Here is a 19281-nt window from a genome sequence, read left to right as displayed (position 1 = left end):
TCATAGTATTTCGACTTTATTCACGTAGTATTTCTACTTTACTCTCGTAGTATTTCAACTTTATTCTCGTAGTATTTCGACTTCATTCTCGTAGTATTTCGACTTCATTCTCGTAGTATTTCGACTTCATTCTCGTAGTATTTCGACTTCATTCTCGTAGTATTTCGACTTCATTCTCGTAGTATTTCAACTTTATTCTCATAGTATTTTGACTTTATTCTCGTAGTATTTCGAAGTATTTCGACTTCATTCTCGTAGTATTTCGACTTCATTCTCGTAGTATTTCGAAGTATTTCGACTTCATTCTCGTAGTATTTCGAAGTATTTCGACTTCATTCTCGTAGTATTTCGACTTCATTCTCGTAGTATTTCGAAGTATTTCGACTTCATTCTCGTAGTATTTCGACTTCATTCTCGTAGTATTTCGAAGTATTTCGACTTCATTCTCGTAGTATTTCGACTTCATTCTCGTAGTATTTCGAAGTATTTCGACTTCATTCTCGTAGTATTTCGACTTCATTCTCGTAGTATTTCGACTTCATTCTCGTAGTATTTCGACTTCATTCTCGTAGTATTTCGACTTCATTCTCGTAGTATTTCAACTTTATTCTCATAGTATTTTGACTTTATTCACGTAGTATTTCTACTTTACTCTCGTAGTATTTCAACTTTATTCTCGTAGTATTCCGACTTTACTCACGCAGTATTTCTACTTTACTCACGCAGTATTTCTACTTTACTCTCGTAGTATTTCGACTTTACTCTCGTAGTATTCCGATTTAATTCTCGTAGTATTTCGACTTCATTCTCGTAGTATTTCGAAGTATTTCGACTTCATTCTCGTAGTATTTCGACTTCATTCTCGTAGTATTTCGAAGTATTTCGACTTCATTCTCGTAGTATTTCGAAGTATTTCGACTTCATTCTCGTAGTATTTCGACTTCATTCTCGTAGTATTTCGAAGTATTTCGACTTCATTCTCGTAGTATTTCGACTTCATTCTCGTAGTATTTCGAAGTATTTCGACTTCATTCTCGTAGTATTTCGACTTCATTCTCGTAGTATTTCGACTTCATTCTCGTAGTATTTCGACTTCATTCTCGTAGTATTTCGACTTCATTCTCGTAGTATTTCGACTTCATTCTCGTAGTATTTCGAAGTATTTCGACTTCATTCTCGTAGTATTTCGACTTTATTCTCGTAGTATTTTGACATTACTCTCGTAGTATTTTGACTTTATTCTCGTAGTATTTCGACTTCATTCTCGTATTATTTTGACTTTATTCTCATAGTATTTCGACTTTACTCTTGTAACATTTCGATTTAACGTGGCACTAAAATGCATAAAAATGTATAAAATTACAATTATATATATATATATATATATATATATATATATATTCCCCTATATAACACATAGACTTTTATAGGGGAAATACTTCAAAAAAAAAAAGTATATTTATTTATTTTTATATATATATATATATATATATATATATATATATATATATATATACAAAATACACACATGTTTTTTGAAGTACTTCCCCTATAAAAGTCTATGTGTTACTATGGTCACCAGGACTTGTTTTCTCTTCACTGACCTTATCTATACTCACTAAACAGGTTATTGTTTTGCTCAGCACAATGTTCAAGTATTTAGTTCAGTGTGTTTACACAAAGATCGCATCTGTGTCAGAATAAAACGGTTAAAACGGTAAACTCTCCTGCGGGTGTGTCTCAAAATGTGTGATATCAGTGTGATAAGTGATGTCTAACTGCTGGAATTCTGCGTGGGACGGGAATAAATCACAGTAAAACTTTCAAGGAGACCCTGAAGAATAAAGTCCCTGCCCATATGAAATGCTTTACAACCGTATAGCTGGACCACACCTCATGATCAACCGGTTTTACGAGACGCCACTATCACGGCCTTTATGGAGCCCAACCCTGCTGCGGTCAATCATTTTGTCTATCTGCAGTCTCTAATGCTAATAAATGCAAAATAACTCCCTCCTGATCCAAACTTTGCACCTCATATTGATACCTTCAGATTGCAACTCTGCATACAATATGTGCACTAAAAGCAAAACCGTTACCGAATCGCTAGAGGAAGACGAGGATTTGCCACCGTCCTTCTTCTTGTGCTCCTTGTCTTTCTTCTTCTTCTTGTCTTTGCCTTTGTGATCTTTATCTTTGTGATCTTTATCTTTGTGATCTTTATCTTTGTGATCTTTATCTTTGTGCTCTTTGTGCTTGTCCTTATCCTTATCCTTACAATCACTCTGAAAACAGAAATTAAATCATATAAATTAAAACAAAATCCCACTGCATTAAACAGCAAACATTCATTATTCTTGCACATTATGTCAGTGATGAGCACTCGTATTTCCTATTTAAACAGGAAGTTGGGGCGGGACATATCAAATAGTAAAAGGCCGAAAAGGTCCTTTTGATATCTTTTAAGCGTACATATGTATATATGGAGTTTTCAGAAACTTTTAGACATCTCAAAACAGCAAATGTCCTGGGAAAGATTATTAAAATTCAATATCTGTCACATTATCAACATTATTTCCATATGCAAAGTTATCCAGAGCTATCTGATGTTTTCCACACAGTCCATATTAACATTTCCCATTTATCTGGTCAAGTTTAACACTCACAAGGTGTGTTTTCATGTCTCTTATTATCAATATTGATCATGTTTATGTTTCTGTAATCGGAGAAACTGTGATGTCTTAAATCTATAACCCAATACAATCACAACACGAACTAATAATGAATTAACATGTTTACCTTGTCTTTGCTCTTTTCCTTGTCTTTATCCTTCTTTCCAAACCCAAAGATTCCCTCCACTTGTTTCCCCTCAGACTTCTTCACCTGATCATCTCCAACAGCTGGAAAATGAGAAAGCGTGAACAAAAGCGTGTTTTTTATTTATAAAATATATACAAAATAAAGTGTTTAATTACTTTACCTGCACCCAGATCGAAGCTCATGATGAAGCAGTTCAGTAGTCAAACGTTTGTGTCGGATCTGTGCTCAGCTGAGAGTTACTATGGTTTGTCTCATGAATATTAATTACGTAACCTTCCGGTTCGTCCAGTCGGATTATCTGATTCGCTGAACGGCAGACACTAGTGCGGGAGCACAGTTAGTTGGCGAATAAGCGCAAGGCTTGGACCATGAATATTAATTAGGTTATGTGAGTAGGCGGGGCGCAATATAATTTTGCCCTCAGGTGCTAGTCAGAGGTGCATTCGCGGAAGTAGCTGTTTGCTACTTCAACAACAACAAATCCACGCCCATATACTGTTCCAATCAAGCCTGCATTTATTTAATCCAAAGTACCGCAAAAACAGTAAATTTTTAAAACATTTTTGTTATTTAAAATAACTGTTTTCTATTTGAATATATTTTAAAATGTAATTTACTCCTGTGATCAATGCTAAATTTTCAGCATCATTACTCCAGTCTTCAGTGTTAACTCCAGTGTCAATTTGCTGTTCCAGAAACATATTTTTTTATTATTATTAGGCCTATTATTATCAACCCTGGATTATTTTATAAATAAAAAGATCCAAAGATCAGCATTTATCTTAAATAAAAAGCTTTTGTAACATCACACAATATACTATTCAAAAGAAGAAAATTTCAAACGAAATTTAGAGCCTTTTGCATCTGAACTCTTCATATATATATATATATATATATATATGAAGAGTGATTTATAAAAAAGTTCTACTCAGCTGTTTTCAATATATTAATAATAAAAAATGTTTTTGGAGCAGCAAATCCGAATATTAGAATGATTTCTGAATGATCATGTGACTGGAGTTATGATGCTAAAAATTCAACTTTGAAATCACAAAAATAAATTACATTTTAGAAAATAACCAAATAGAAGACAGTTACTTTAAATAGTAAAAATATTTCAAAATTATACTGTTTTTGTTGAATTTTGGATCAAACAAATATAGGCTTGGTGAGCAGAAGAGACTTCTTTAAAAAACATTAAAAATCTTACTGTTCAAAAACCTTTGACTGGTAGTGTGTATATATGTGTGAGTGTGTGTATATATATATAACATGCACTGTATTGTAAATAAAGAGTCCAGGATGACTTTTGTAAACCAATACATTTCTCATGGTGAGTTTATTTTAAAAAGTCACTTAAAGTCACTTTTTGAATGGTCACAAACCTAAAAAAAAATACATGTCATGTCTTTCATTATTATCCAGTATAAAAATACAGTTAATAAACATTGTTCAGCTGACACGTTGACCTTTAGTGGGGCATGTTGTCACAATATAGGGTATAAATCACAATGGGAACTTTTCTGAGAAAACATTATTTGTAATATGACATACTTACATACATAAAATCTATTATATGTATTATAGGCTATATAATGTCTTTAACAAAAAAACAAACTGCAAAAATGTAAAAAATAACAGGAGATACTGTACATAAAGTACATCGCAGAAAACATGTAACAGCTTGCGCCAATATATAAAAATATAATAGTACTGGAATTTTAGCTTGCAGTACACAGTTTATAAAATCTATCCTAATTTAAGACAAAAGGTTGTATTAAATAAACATTTGTGCAATTGGTTTTTCTGACTCAAAACTTCGCAGTTACAATAAACATAAATTTAGGACATTTTCCCCATGTGACAACTTTCCCCGGTCGCTCTTATGTCTTCAGTCTTTAGCTTTAGTCCTGCAAACAAAAAGAGAATAATGTTAACTTTTAGTTTTCTATGAAAAACATCATATTTAACAGTTATTGCTCTAAAAACAAATGTAAAATAATAATATTATGGAAAAATTGCATGCATTTTGGTTAAATCTCATGCATTTGGTTTCTAAAAAAACGTTCGGGTATTTTTTGTCCTCTCCTCAACAAGTAAACCGGTTTGTCTACATTACAGGGGCGGATCACAGTAGAAAGCCAGTCTATGAAAGCACTCGACTTCAACCAGGTGTGTTAAAAGCAGTTTGACGCATTTAAACTGGCCGGGTTTGTTTTACATTACTTACCGCTCAAGTGAAAATCCTACAGTAATTCAATGAGATAGAAACTTTTTGTTCATGCAGAACAGAATCAAAATGATTCAAGTCTTTTGTTTTAAACTCTACTGAATCAAAACTGAGGAATGAAGCATGTGCCCTAGATAGTGCGCCTTTACGACTGTACTGTAAGTGTGTACCACACCTTAAGATCAGCCTGTTTTTATGAGATTATCATGCTTTTATCCGTCCTCAGAGTTAACAAATGTAATTAAAACATCAATAACCTGCTCACAGACAAACTAATGTCTTCAAACTGGACCAACGATCTGCTTCTGTGTCCGACAAAACCCTTTAGAATGAGTAAATGATCTATTACGACAGGCTTTTTTAGTTTAGTGTTTATAAAATCATAGCAAAAGCACAAAATTACCTCATCACTGGATGAAGAGGATGACCTGTTTCCGCGTCCACGTCCACGACCGCGTCCATGTCCATGTCCATGACCGTGTCCGTGGCCCTTTTTGTGCTCTTTATCCTTCTTCTTTTCCTTGTCTTTGCATTTGTCCTTCTCTTTGTCTTTGCACTTGTCTTTGTCTTTATCCTCTCCTTTGCAATCACTCTGAAAAAGCATGCATAAAACTGTATTATGCATTGCATTGCATTGCATTACACCAGCATGTAGCAACATCTCTTATTTTACGTCATTATTAACCCTCGAGGGCTGAACGACTTTTTTGAACTCTCAAAAGGAGTCTTCCGGGATAAAATCAACACAAAATACCATTCGCACGCCATTTCACTACTGTAACACGATTAGATACGGATAAGGAGATAGAAAAGTTGCTTTAAATAAAAGCTGTTTAGAATTGAAGGGGTTAAAAGGTCAAAAACAATGCAAACATTTTGTTTAATTTTAGTTATAAATGCTATTTTAGTATGATTGAGATACTATTACAGTTGTTTTTTATTTATTTATTTTTATTTATTTATTTATATACACTACCGTTCAAAAGTTTAAGATCAGTAAGACTTGTAATGTTTTTTAAAGAATTCGCTTATGCTTATCAAAGCTGCATTTATTTGATCACAAATTCAGGCAATGTTATTACAATATAAAATAATGTTTTTATTTTAATATACTTTAAAATATAATTTATTCCTGTGATGCAAAGCTGAATTTTCATCAGCTGTTACTCCAGTCTTAAGTGTCACATGATCCTTCAGAAATACATTGATTTTTAAGGTTTAAAAGAACAGCATTTATTCAAAATATAAATATTTTCTAACAATGTAAATCTGTGCTGTCACTTTTTATTAATTTAACACATCCTTGGTGAATAAAACTTTTAATTTCTTTCAAAAAAATACAGAATAAAAATGTACTGACCCCAAACTTTTGAACAGTAATATATAGTGTTAGAAAACCTGTTGTGCTTTTTAACCTTTTATTGATCAAAGTTGTTTTTTATGTTTTCATTTTTTTGAAGGTTTGAGTTATTTTAATGTATTTTTTGTTGTTTTTAATTTTATTTATGTATTTTTCAGTTTTAGTTTCTGTTAGTCGATTTATACTAAATAAAAATGAAAAATTCTTAACATTTAATTTCAATTTATTTTATTTAAATTTTTTATGGTTTTAGTTATCAATAATAACTGTTATATATGCAAAATCAGACTTTTTCAATACTTATCATCTTTACGAACCCAAAAGTGACAAGTTGTTAGTATAAAACTGTAGAACTGACAATAGAACACTTTCATTGACTATGATGATTGAACAGTCTTACCTTCGGCTTGTCACTATCTTTGTCCTTGTCCTTGCACTCTTTATCCTTATCTTCTTTGTCTTTTTCCTTTTCCTTATCTTTATCCTTTTTTCCAAACCCAAAGAGTCCTTCCACCTCGTTGCCCTCCTGCTTCTTCACCTCATCATCACCACAAGCTGCAGAAAAACAGCAATTAAACTATTAGTTTCTCTTAGGATCAACAAGTGTGTGTGTGTTTACTGATTTATAAGTTCTGCTTATAAGTATGTGTTTACCTGAGCCCAGATCTAAGGACATGATGAAGCAGTGAATGTGATCTGATCGAGATGACAGCACTATGTATCAGCAACACCAGCGTTTCTACCTCTGGATCCACCCAGAGCGTCAAAACTGTTGTTGTTTTTTTTGGCTCATTAATATTAATTAACCTGACGTGACGTTCGCCCTAGCTGATTGGCTGAAAGTCAGACAACTCTAGGTATGCATGCGCAGAGCCGTTTAGAAACATGTTTATCTGAAAATATTTCTTACGTTAATTTTGCAATGAATGAATGAAGAAATAAATGAATAAAAGTGAGATTCTGACATATAAACTCTAAATTGTTTCACTTTTTGCTGTTTACATCTTGCAATTCTGATGTTTTTCTCTAAATTCTGACTTTACATCTTGCAATTCTGTATTAATAATTAAATAAAATGTCAGAATTAAAAAATATAAACTCTAAACTGTTTCGCTTTTTGGTGTTTACATCCTGCAATTCTGAAGTTTTTACTCTAAATTCTGACTTTACATCTGTAACATGGTACAGTGATGGTAACAGATGGTAAAAAAAAAAAAAAAACATTACATTTTGAAATTTTCTAGTGTTTCCTAAAACATTTATTGAAAAAAAAAAAAATGATTTATCCATATATAGCCTAATAATATTAGTTCCTTTATTTGAAATGCAACTTTTTATTGACCTTTACACAAAAAGTACAAATGATCCTCAAAAGATCCTGATTATCAGATTTGAGACTCACTGATTTTCTTAAAAAAAAAAGAAAAAAAAAAAAAAAAAAATCAAGTGAAACCAGACTGCTTCAGTCCAGTACATGTTCATCTGACAATATTTCTAAAGTTAATTTTGGAATGAATGAATGAATGAATAAATAAAAAAATAATAATAAATAATAAATAAATAAATAAAAGTGAGAATCTGACATATAAACATTAAACTGTTTCAGTTTTTGCTGTTTGCATCCTGTCTAAATTCTGACTTAACATCTTGCAAATCTGTATTTGGAATCATTTTTTAGCTTGTGTTTATTAATTATGGTAAGTGGTAAGATTTAATCTTGGATTTTATATGTAAACACATTTATCAACTTATCTTTCTAAATATAGCACAATATATTTCTAGATCTCTCCTTTTTGGAATAAATGAATGCATACATAAATACAACGTCAGAATCTGAAAATATAAACTCTAAACGGTTTCCTGCAGTTCTGATGTTTTGTTTTTTTTTCTCTAAATTCTTACTTTACCTCTGTACCATGGTACAGTGATGGTAAAAAACATTACATTTTAATATTTTCCAGTGTTTCCGAAAAAATAAAAAAATAAAGTATAATATAAAAAATCCAAGGTTTAAAATAAAAAGTATTATTTGAGTAAAAACTGCAGAAAAAACTTAATTAACCATATAAAGCCTGATAATATTACTTATATTATTTGAAATGCAAAATTTTATTGACCGTACAAATGTTCCTCAAAAGATCCTGATGGTCAGATTTGAGACTCATTGATTTTCTAAAAAAAAATAAAAAAATTAAAAAAATAAGATTTTTCAGAATAATCAAGTAAAGCCAAACTGCTTCAGTTCAGGAAAGTTTATCTGGAAATATTTCTAAAGTTGAATATAAATAATGAATGCATGAATTAATAAATACATAAAAGTGAGAATCTGAAATATAAACTCTAAATTGTTTAGCTTTTTGCAATTCTGACATTTTTTCTCTAAATTTTGACTTTGCCTTTTTTTTTAAGTCTTTTTTTTCTCTCTAATTTCTTACTTTTTTCACAGAACTGCGAGATAGAACGCAGCAATTAAAGTTCAAATGCATACATGTATACTAGACCCTGTTTTCAGAATCAAAATAGCCTTTGACAGAAACAGGATTATCCAACAAAACCAGTTTCTGAACCACTTCCCCCACCTCAGCTCAGTTTTGGCATCCAGACGTAAGTATGCAGGAGTGTCAGGTGTGTCTCATGGGTGGTCCTGCTTTACATCAATGCTTTTGTTAAAACGCTCAAAGAGATGAGCCGTTTTTGCCCAAAAGCAAGTTTTCAGGTGTATCTCTGATCATTCTTGATCTCTGAATCACTACCGGCTGCAGAAAACAGACTGGGTTGTTTTGGTACACTGATTTATAATGTACAAATGCAGCTTTAAAAGGAATGTTTAGCCCAAAAATGAGCATTTGCTGAAAATGTACTCACCCTCAAGGCCATCCAAGATGTAGATGAGTTTGTTCATCAGATTTGGAGAAATGCAGCATTATGTCACTTGCTCTGGAGTGAAAGGGTGCCGTCAGAATTAGAGTCCAAACAGCTGATAAAATATGTCCATCAGTTAACATCTTGAGAAGACAAAACTTAAACAAATCCATCTTGTTACTCAAAAGATCAGATTTGATACTCACTGATTGTCTAAAAAAAGAAAAAGAAAGGATAATCAAGTAAAGCCAAGCTACTTCAGTCCAGTAAATGTTCAATATTGAAATTTTGTTTCAATTCTGACTTAACTGACAATTCTCTATTTTCAGTAATTTTTTGGCATGTGTTTATTAATTACGTTGAGTGGTAAGATATATCTTTGGATTTTAATTTGAAGTGTAAACATATTTAACAACTTATCTTTATAAAAATAGCACAACATCTTTGTAGATTCCTCCTTTTTGGAACAAATGAACATGAGCGCATAATCAATAATAACACTTCCTCTAGTAATAAAAGTCCATCTTCTGTTGTCTCTCTCATCAAAATCCAGCCACATATTTGTTTAGAGCTGTTTTGGACAGTTTTGGCTTGTAAACGGTGGTTGATCTGTGCAGATTTCTCTCCTGATACAGACCAGACCATTTTTTTCACTGAAGAAAGTGTTATTATGGATTATGGACTCATATTTTAGCACACTTTTCATGATGAGTCCATATTTTTTATAATAATCCATAATAATGTTTCCTCCACTGAAAAAGTGGTCTGATCCGAATCAGGAGAGAAATCTGCACAGATCAAGCACTGTTTTCAAGACAAAGCTGTCAAAAAACAACAACAAAAAAATATATATGTGGCTGGATTTTGATGTAAAAGAGACAACAGGTGTGGACTTTTTCACTGGAGGAAGTATTATTATGTATTATGGACTTATAGTTAAATCTCTTGATGATTTTTTTTATGTTGAGTCTATAATCCATAATAATGCTTCCTCCAGTGAAAAAGTGTTCTGGTCTGAATCAGGAGAGAAATCTGCACAGACCAAGCACTGTTTAGAAGCCAAAACTATCCAATATAACAAATATGTGGCTGGATTTTGATGTGAGAGACAACAGGAGATGGACTTTTTCACTGTAGGAAAGTTATTATGGATTCATATTTTAGTTAAGAATGTCTTGATTTTTTTATGAGGAGTCCATATTTTTTAATAATAATCCATAATAACACTTCCTCCAGTGAAAAAGTGTTCTGGTCTGAATCAGGAGAGAAATCTGCACAGATCAAGCACCGTTTACAAGCCAAAACAGTCAAAAACAACAAATATGTGGCTGGATTTTAATGTGAGAGACAACAGGAGATGGACTATTTCACTGTAAGAACTGTTATTATAGATTATGGACTTGTATTTAGCTAAAAATATCTAAAAAATGGATTTGTTTCAGCTTTTATCTATACAAGATGTTAACTGATGGACTGGTGTGGATTATTGAGATGTTTTTATCAGCTGTTTGGACTCTCATTTTGACGGCACCCATTCACTCCAGAGGATCAACTGATGCGCATTTTAACCATTGTATCTGGCTAAAATATCAAGTTCTATATCGATAAGATATAAATAATAATGTATTATAATAATATTACATTGCATGTACTGATGTGTTCTGCTCAGTGTCACTAATGGTTATGAATATTGAGTGCATAAAATGAATGCATTGTAAGTTGCTTTGGATAAAAGTGTCTTAAATGTTAAAATGTGAGCCTGGACCACAAAACTAGACTTAAGGAGCACTGGTTTATTTGTCGCATTAGCCAAAAATACTTTGTATAGGTAAAAAAATATATATATTTTATGTCAAAAATCATTAGGATATTCTTAGCATATGCATTTCTAAGAACTTCATTTGGACAACTTTAAATGCAATTTTCTCAATATTTGGATTTTTTGTACCCACAGATTCTAGATTTTCAAATAGTTGTATCTCATGCCAAATATTACCCTATCCAAACAAATCATACATCAATGGAATAAAATACCCTTATGGCTGGTTTTGTGGTCTAGGGTTGCATATAAGCCAGTTGGAACCTGTTGAAATGAGCACACATATCCCGGATTATTTTTAAATCATCCAGAAAGATCTCTCCCTGCCAGGAAGTAAATGAACTTCTCTAAAAACAGCCCCTGCCCGAGGCGCTTCAGGAAAGTATCTAGGTGTGGTTATCATTCATTCTTTTACTCCACAAACACTCTCAGGTTGTGATTATTCCAGCACATAAAGACACCAAACACTCCCATAAATCACATGAACTGCATGTGGTTTGTTTACAAGCAGATTTTAATAGTGTCATTCACAATCAAAATTATTAATGTCTGCATGTTTAAATCACATTTTCAGCTGAGCTGTTGTGGTCATTTGTTGCATCTAGAAATCTCATAAAAACTAATGACTGATAATTGCAGTAATTATTCGATTAAAAAAAAACAATCAAAACTAATGTGGGTTAAATACTGTTCTAGTCTCTCTATTACAGACAAACACACACACAGATCAAGTATTAACCTCTTGAAATTTATATTCTCAGCACAAAAAAAAGGGAAAGAAATTACATTTAGATATTTTCCAGTGTTTCCCAAATTATTAATAAAACGTATAATAAAAAAATCTAATGTTTAAAGCATTGAGAATTATTCAAATAAAAATGGCAAGTAAAATGATTGCAGAGAAAAAAAAACATACAAAGCTGGAAATTTGTATACATTTGTTCCAATATTTGAAATGAAACGAAACGTTATTGTTGTTAAATAATATGACACTGAATGTTCATGCTGCTTTCATTTATGATGTTGCAATTATTATTTGTCTCAGTTTCTGATAAGGAGGAGGCAGTAGAGGAGTCTCAAGAGTGTCCACCTATATACAGCACATATAAAATGAGCTTCAGCAGAAGTTTAAGAGCTGGTTTATCATGTGGAAGCTCTAAAGAACGCTCCGTGCATATGGTCTATTCTGCCTTATCAATGAAATCGATATTTATCAAATTTTTTTCCTCATTTTAATTTTTTTTCTCACATTTATGACTTTTTTCTTGCCGTTTTGAGTTTATTTTTCACAAATTTCACAGAATTGCAAAAAAGAAGTCAGAATTGAGACATAAAAACTTGCAATTACCATTTTTATTTTTTATTCTGTGGTAGAAACCAGTTTTTGGACTTTATTCCTCACAATTTCATTTTTTTTCTAACAAAAATGACTTTTTTTTCCTTGCTGTTCCGAGTTTTTATTTGCCGATTCTGACTTTTTTTCTTGCAATTTTGAGTTATATTTTACAATTATGTCTATTTCCTTTTCTATTTCAATTATGCCTATTTTACAATTATTTTTTCCTGCCGTTCTGAATTTTTATCTGGCAATTCTGACGTTTTCTCATAATTTTTACTCTTTTCTTGCTGTTCTGACTTTTTTCTCATAATTTTTACTATTTTCTCGCAGTTTTGACTTCTTTCTTGCAATTTTGAGTTTATATTTGACAATTATGGCTCTTTTTTCTTGCCGTTCTGAATTTTTATCTGGCAATTATGACATTTTCCCTTTTTTTTTACTCTTTTCTTGCCGTTCTGACTTTTTTGCTCATAATTTTGAAGTTTTTTCTTGCCATTTTGAGTTTATATTTAACAATTACGGCTTTTTTTTCTTGCCGTTCTGATTTTTTTTTTTATCTGGCAATTCTGACATTTTCTTATAATTTTTACTCTTTTCTTGCCTTTCTGACTTTTTTCTCATAATTTTTACTTTTTTCTGGCTGTTCTGACTTTTTTTTTGCCATTGACTTTATATTTAACAGTTATGACTTTTTTCTTGCCGTTCTGAGTTTTATCTGGCAATTCTGACTTTTTTCCTCATAATTTTGTCTTTTTTATTTGCCGATTCTGACTTTTTTTCTTGCAATTTTGAGTTATATTTTAGAAATTATGGCTCTTTTTTCCTGCCGTTCTGAATTTTTATCTGGCAATTCTGACGTTTTCTCATAATTTTTACTCTTTTCTTGCCGTTCTGACTTTTTTCTCATAATTTTTACTATTTTCTCGCGGTTTTGACTTCTTTCTTGCAATTTTGAGTTTATATTTAACAATTATGGCTCTTTTTTCTTGCCGTTCTGAATTTTTATCTGGCAATTATGACATTTTCTTATGATTTTTACTCTTTTCTTGCCTTTCTAACTTTTTTCTCATAATTTTCAGCTTATATTTAGCAATTATTACTTTTTTTCTTGCCGTTCTGAGTTTTTATATGGCAATTCTTACATTTTCCCATTTTTTTTTTATTCTTTTCTTGCCATTCTGACTTTTTTTTCCTCCTAATTTTGAAGTTTTTTCTTGCCATTTTGAGTTTATATTAACAATTACGGCTTTTTTTTCTTGCCGTTCTGATTTTTTTTTTTATCTGGCAATTCTGTCATTTTCTTATCATTTTTACTCTTTTCTTGCCTTTCTGACTTTTTTCTCATAATTTTTACTCTTTTCTGGCTGTTCTGACTTTTTTTGCCATTGACTTTATATTTAACAGTTATGACTTTTTTCTTGCCGTTCTGAGTTTTATCTGGCAATTCTGACTTTTTTCCTCATAATTTTGTCTTTTTTATGTGCAGTTCTGGCATTTATCTCACAATTCTGATAAAAAATTAAATGTTAATTTGTTAAAATTATCATGTAAGAATAGTAAACTTTTGTTGGTCACATTATTCAAATGCCAATTGAAAAACTTACTGGGTTTTTTGTCAAGGGAACCAGGATGATATGAACTTACTGTACAGGTCAGCCTACAAAAACACATCATCCCTGCAGCTCTAAAGGCCTGTATAAACTGTGGTAGTTTTGTGTAAGTGTTTCTCATGAATTGAAGTGTGAGGTGTATCTGCTGATGGGGACTCTGTCCAGTGTGTTTCTCTGAGGATGTCCCATCAGGCTCTCTATGGGAGTCAAAGGTCTGCGGGAGGCACTGCTGCTCTCCACTCGGCTCAGGGTTTCAACTGAGGGCAAAGTGGAGGAAAAAAGAGGTGAAGAAATCTGAGAGCCACGACTGTCATCCGTCGTGCCGAAACCCCCTGATTCTCCTTCAGTCTTCAGTGAGGAGCTTTCTCCATCCTTGTCATCTGTTTTTGCCGCCTTCTGTAGAGGAGTAATAAGAGAGATTCAGTTTAACATTTCACATTAATGAACAACAGCAGAGGTTCCTCAATATTTTAGAGAAAACAAGCTGTCATAATGTTTGAGAAACAACACAGATTATAATATGCATGCTTGGATTTTTCATACATGCTTGTCATCGTTTTCTGATCCTGAAGACTTTCCTGAGTCCTGGAGTTAAAACAAAAGTTTGGTCTTAATATATATAATGAGTAAGTAGTTATATTACAGCTTGTATAATAATTACCAAAAACTAAAACCTTAAATAAAAATATTATTACAGTTATATTTCTCATTTTCATTTAGTTTAACTTGATGTACTAAAAATTAATAATAGAATAAAAATGACAAAAAAATAACTAAAACTTGTATTAAAATTACCATGGAAATGGAAAATAATAATATAAAAGTTAATTTGTTGAACATTAAAAAAAATAATACATAGCTAAAATAAAATAAGTTAAATATTTTTATATTTTATTTTATTTTAGTTAAAGTTTATTTTATACCTATTTTTATCAAACAATTAAATAATTTATTACTTAAAAATTAACTGAATTAAAATAATAAACTAAAAAGGTAAAAAAATATATTAAAATATATACTAAAAATATATTAAAAATTATTATAAAAGATATTTAAATTTTTATACACACACACACACACACACACACACACACACACACACACACACACACACACACACACACACACATATATACATATATATATATAATTATTTGATTTCAGCTACATTTCTATATTTTATTTTACTTTAGTTAAAGTTTTTATTTTATTTTATACCTATTTTTATCAAAAACATTAAACATTACCTGAATTAAAGTATTAAACTTAAAAGTTAAAAATTAAATAAAATATTATAAAACATTTATTAATATCTTTTATAATAATGTTTTATAATATTTTATTTATTATAAACATTATTATAAAAGATATTAATATATATATATATATATATATATATATATATATATATATTTATATATATATATAAATTATTTTATTTCAGCTACATTTCTCATTTTCATTTAGTTTAGGTTGATGTACTAAAAAATGACTAAACCAATAAAAATGACAAAAACAAAAAAATGACTAAAACTTCAAATAAAATTAACTCGAAAATGCAACTTAAGGCTTTTAAACTAAATAAAAACCTTTCACCTTTTTACTCTTCTTGTCTTTCTTTTTCTTCTTGTCTTTTTTCTTTTTCTTGTCCTTGTCTTTTTCACTTTTCTTCTTTTTCTTCTTCTTGTCATCGCTGTTTGAGGAGGAGGAGGAGGAGCTGCTGTCGGATGAAGATGAGCTGGAGTCCTGAGGAGGAAGGTCAAGAGGTCAGAATCGTTCAGGATTCATGTATTTCTCATGTGCTCTGTGTGAATATTTAATATAGTGAGATTTTACTTATAGATTTGACCTTTTTCTTATGCTTCTTCTTCTTTTTCTTTTTCTTCTTCTTCTTTTTCTTTTTCTTCTTCTCCTCATCACTGTCAGAAGAAGATGAAGAGCTACTTGAAGATGAATCCTTTAGGGAATGAGAGAAAAGCAGTTATACAGTGAGTGTTTTTTCACACACATCTGTCAATCTACATGAACTACATATAACATATGACATCTTTGAGGTGATATATTTTACTATATTAAATATGTTAATATCTACATGATGATATTTTATAGGTAACAACCCTATTTTAATAAGTTTATTATGTTAACAACATGATTAGCAAGTTGTTAACATGTTTCTAGCCTGATTAGCATGTTGTTAACATGTTTCTAGCATGATTAGCATTTTGTTAGCATGTTGTTAACATGTTTCTAGCATGATTAGCATGTTGTTAGCATGTTGTTAACCTGTTTCTAGCCTGATTAGCATTTTGTTAACATGTTTCTAGCATGATAAGCATGTTAACATGTTAACATATTTCTAACATGATTATCATGTTGTTAGCATGTTAACATATTTCTAGCATGATTAGCATGTTGTTAACATGTTTCTAGCATGATTAGCATGTTGTAAGCATGTTTCTAGCCTGATTAGCATGTTGTTAGCATGTTAACATATTTCTAGCATGATTAGCATGTTGTTAACATGTTTCTAGCCTGATTAGCATGTTGTTAGCATGTTTCTAGCATGATTAGCATGTTGTTAGCATTTTGTTAACATGTTTCTAACCTGATTAGCATGTTGTTAGCATGTTGTTAACATGTTTCTAACCTGATTAGCATGTTGTTAGCATGTTTCTAGCATGTTGTTAGCATGTTGTTAACATGTTCCTAGCATGATTAGCATGTTGTTAGCATGTTAACATATTTATAGCATGATTAGCATGTTGTTAACATGTTGTTAACATGTCTCTAGCCTGATTAGCATGTTGTTAACATGTTGTTAACATGTTTCTAGCCTGATTAGCATGTTGTTAGCATGTTGTTTACATGTTTCTAGCCTGATTAGCATGTTGTTAGCATGTTAACTTATTTCTAGCATGATTAGCATGTTGTTAACATGTTTTTAGCATTATTAGCATGTTGTTAGCATGTTTCTAGCATGATTAGCATGTCGTAAGAATGTTGTTAACATGTTTCTAGCCTGATTAGCATGTTGTTAGCATGTTGTTAACATGTTTCTAGCATGATTAGCATGTTGTTAGCTTGTTGTTAACATGTTTCTAGCATGATTAACATGTTGTTAGCATTTTTTCTAGCCTGATTTGCATTTTGTTAACATGTTTTTGACATGTTTCTAGCATGATTAGTATGTTGTTAGCATGTTGTTAACATGTTTCTAGCATGATTAGCGTGTTATTAGCATGTTTCTAACATGATTTGCAAATTATTACCATGTTTAAAAAAAATCTTTTTATATATGCAATTTTATAATAAAAAGACAGTATGTTCGTATATGTTTTTGCAACAATTTTTCTGAACATGTGTCTAACTTTTATATATATTTATAATATTAAAATGTACTGACAGGTTTCTAGATGCATAAGCTTTCCATTTATATATATATTTTTTTAGGATAGGCCAATGTTTGGCTGAGATACATCTATTTGAAAATCTGGAATCTGAGGGTGCAAAAAAAATCAAAATACTGGGAAAATCACCTTTAAAGTTGTCCAAATTAAGTTCTTAACAATGCATATTACTAATCAAAAATTACATTTTGATATATTTACAGTAGGAATTTTACAAAATATCTTCATGGAACATGATCTTTACTTAATTTCCTAATGATTTTTGACATAAAAGAAAAATCTATAATTTTGACCCATACTATGTATTTTTGGCTATTGCTACAAATATACCCCAGCGACTTAAGACTGGTTTTGTGGTCCAGGGTCACATATGTCCAAAAACATATTACACTTACATGAACATGCTATTTGTATGTGCTAGGTATGTTTCTAATAGTTTCTAATAGGTTTCATTTATGTTTTACTGCATATAACTGCATTATTTTTCATTTATGGAAATTTACTATATGTACATATATTATGTTTAAGTACGAGAATAATTCTGACCTTTACTTTCTTCTTTTTCTTCTTCTTTTTCTTTTTTTTCTTCTTCTTCTTTTTATCATCATCACTGTCAGATGATGATGAAGAGCTACTCGATGATGAAGATGAATCCTTTAGAATCGAGAAAAAAATTGTTGTGAAATTGTAGGAAATATGATGACAACAAAAATAAAATAAAATAAAAAAATAAAATGTATTTTATGAAATAAAATACATATGTAAACAAACTTGTTGACAAAATAATTCACATTTTTACTTTCTGTCATGCAACTGTAAAATTACAGTGAAACTGCATTGTAAAAATGATTTTCCAAAGTTGTAACTAAAGTACTATTTTAGTATTTTTTCGTCAAAATTGTATATTTAATTCAATTATTAGTGAAATTTGTCAGCAATTTCTAAGTGAAAATTGTTTCTTCACCAATTTATATAAATTAATCTGACCTTTACTTTCTTCTTCTTCTTCTTCTTCTTCTTTTTCTTCTTCTTCTTCTTCTTGTCATCGTCGCTGTCTGAGGAGGATGAGGAGCTGCTGTCGGATGATGAAGAGGAGCTGGAGTCCTATTGGGAATAATGGAAGCGATTTATAAATCTTCAGCTTTTTCTAAACTTCTGATGATCATATTTTGCTCATAATTTTGTCTTTTTTATGTTTTTTATTTTGAGCCAAAATGATTTATTATACAAAAAATGCAGTCAAAGTCATGAATAATTGTATTAATTGTAATCTTTCACCAGAATGTACTAATGAACTCCATTTCAGTATTACTTTTGTAGCATTAAGATGCTATTATTATTATTCTCATCAATATTTTGAATTAGTTTACATTTTTTATGTCTGTTTTCACTTTTTTGCAAATTTATTTATTAATTTTTTTATTTGTTTTTGTCATTGTATTAGTTTTTCGCCCCACATGGCGAAACGTAGTTTTTATATATTTTTATTATTTTAACTATAGTTAATTTAGGGCATCAAGTTAAACAATATAAAATATAAAAATAATACATAGCTGGAACAAAATATAATTTTTTTTTATGTTTTATTTTAATTCAGTTAAAGTTTTATTTTATTTTATATTATTTTTATTTAAAAAAATATATGATTATATGTTATTATAATTATAAATTATATTTTATTATATTATAATTATATTAATTATATATATAACCTTTCCTGTATTTCTGGTATTTAACTATTTCAGCTTTCGTTAAATATTAAGTGTATAGATATAAGATATAAAAATAAGAGAGGGCTGATTTTTTTTTTTTATATATTTAATTTTATTTCAGT

At 30.4% G+C, this 19281-nt stretch overlaps 1 protein-coding gene across 1 annotated transcript in view; it reads right to left on the bottom strand.

Annotated features, from left to right (window-relative positions):
• Positions 1–11587: 11587 nt before the first annotated feature.
• The window catches only part of LOC141285210 (uncharacterized), an 8357-nt gene continuing 663 nt past the window's right edge, over positions 11588–19281 (bottom strand). The window contains exons 2-7 of the mRNA XM_073818251.1: positions 18435–18551; positions 17994–18101; positions 15890–15997; positions 15637–15786; positions 14584–14625; positions 11588–14436 (exon numbers count right to left, since the gene is read on the bottom strand). Of these exons, the coding sequence (XP_073674352.1) occupies positions 14158–14436; positions 14584–14625; positions 15637–15786; positions 15890–15997; positions 17994–18101; positions 18435–18551 (804 nt within the window). The 3' untranslated portion in view covers positions 11588–14157. The remainder of the gene's footprint in view (positions 14437–14583; positions 14626–15636; positions 15787–15889; positions 15998–17993; positions 18102–18434; positions 18552–19281) is intronic.

This window comes from Garra rufa, chromosome 14, assembly GCF_049309525.1.
Source record: "Garra rufa chromosome 14, GarRuf1.0, whole genome shotgun sequence".
In the NCBI taxonomy this organism is placed as follows: domain Eukaryota; kingdom Metazoa; phylum Chordata; class Actinopteri; order Cypriniformes; family Cyprinidae; genus Garra; species Garra rufa.
This window is presented reverse-complemented; position numbering and strand designations above follow the sequence as displayed.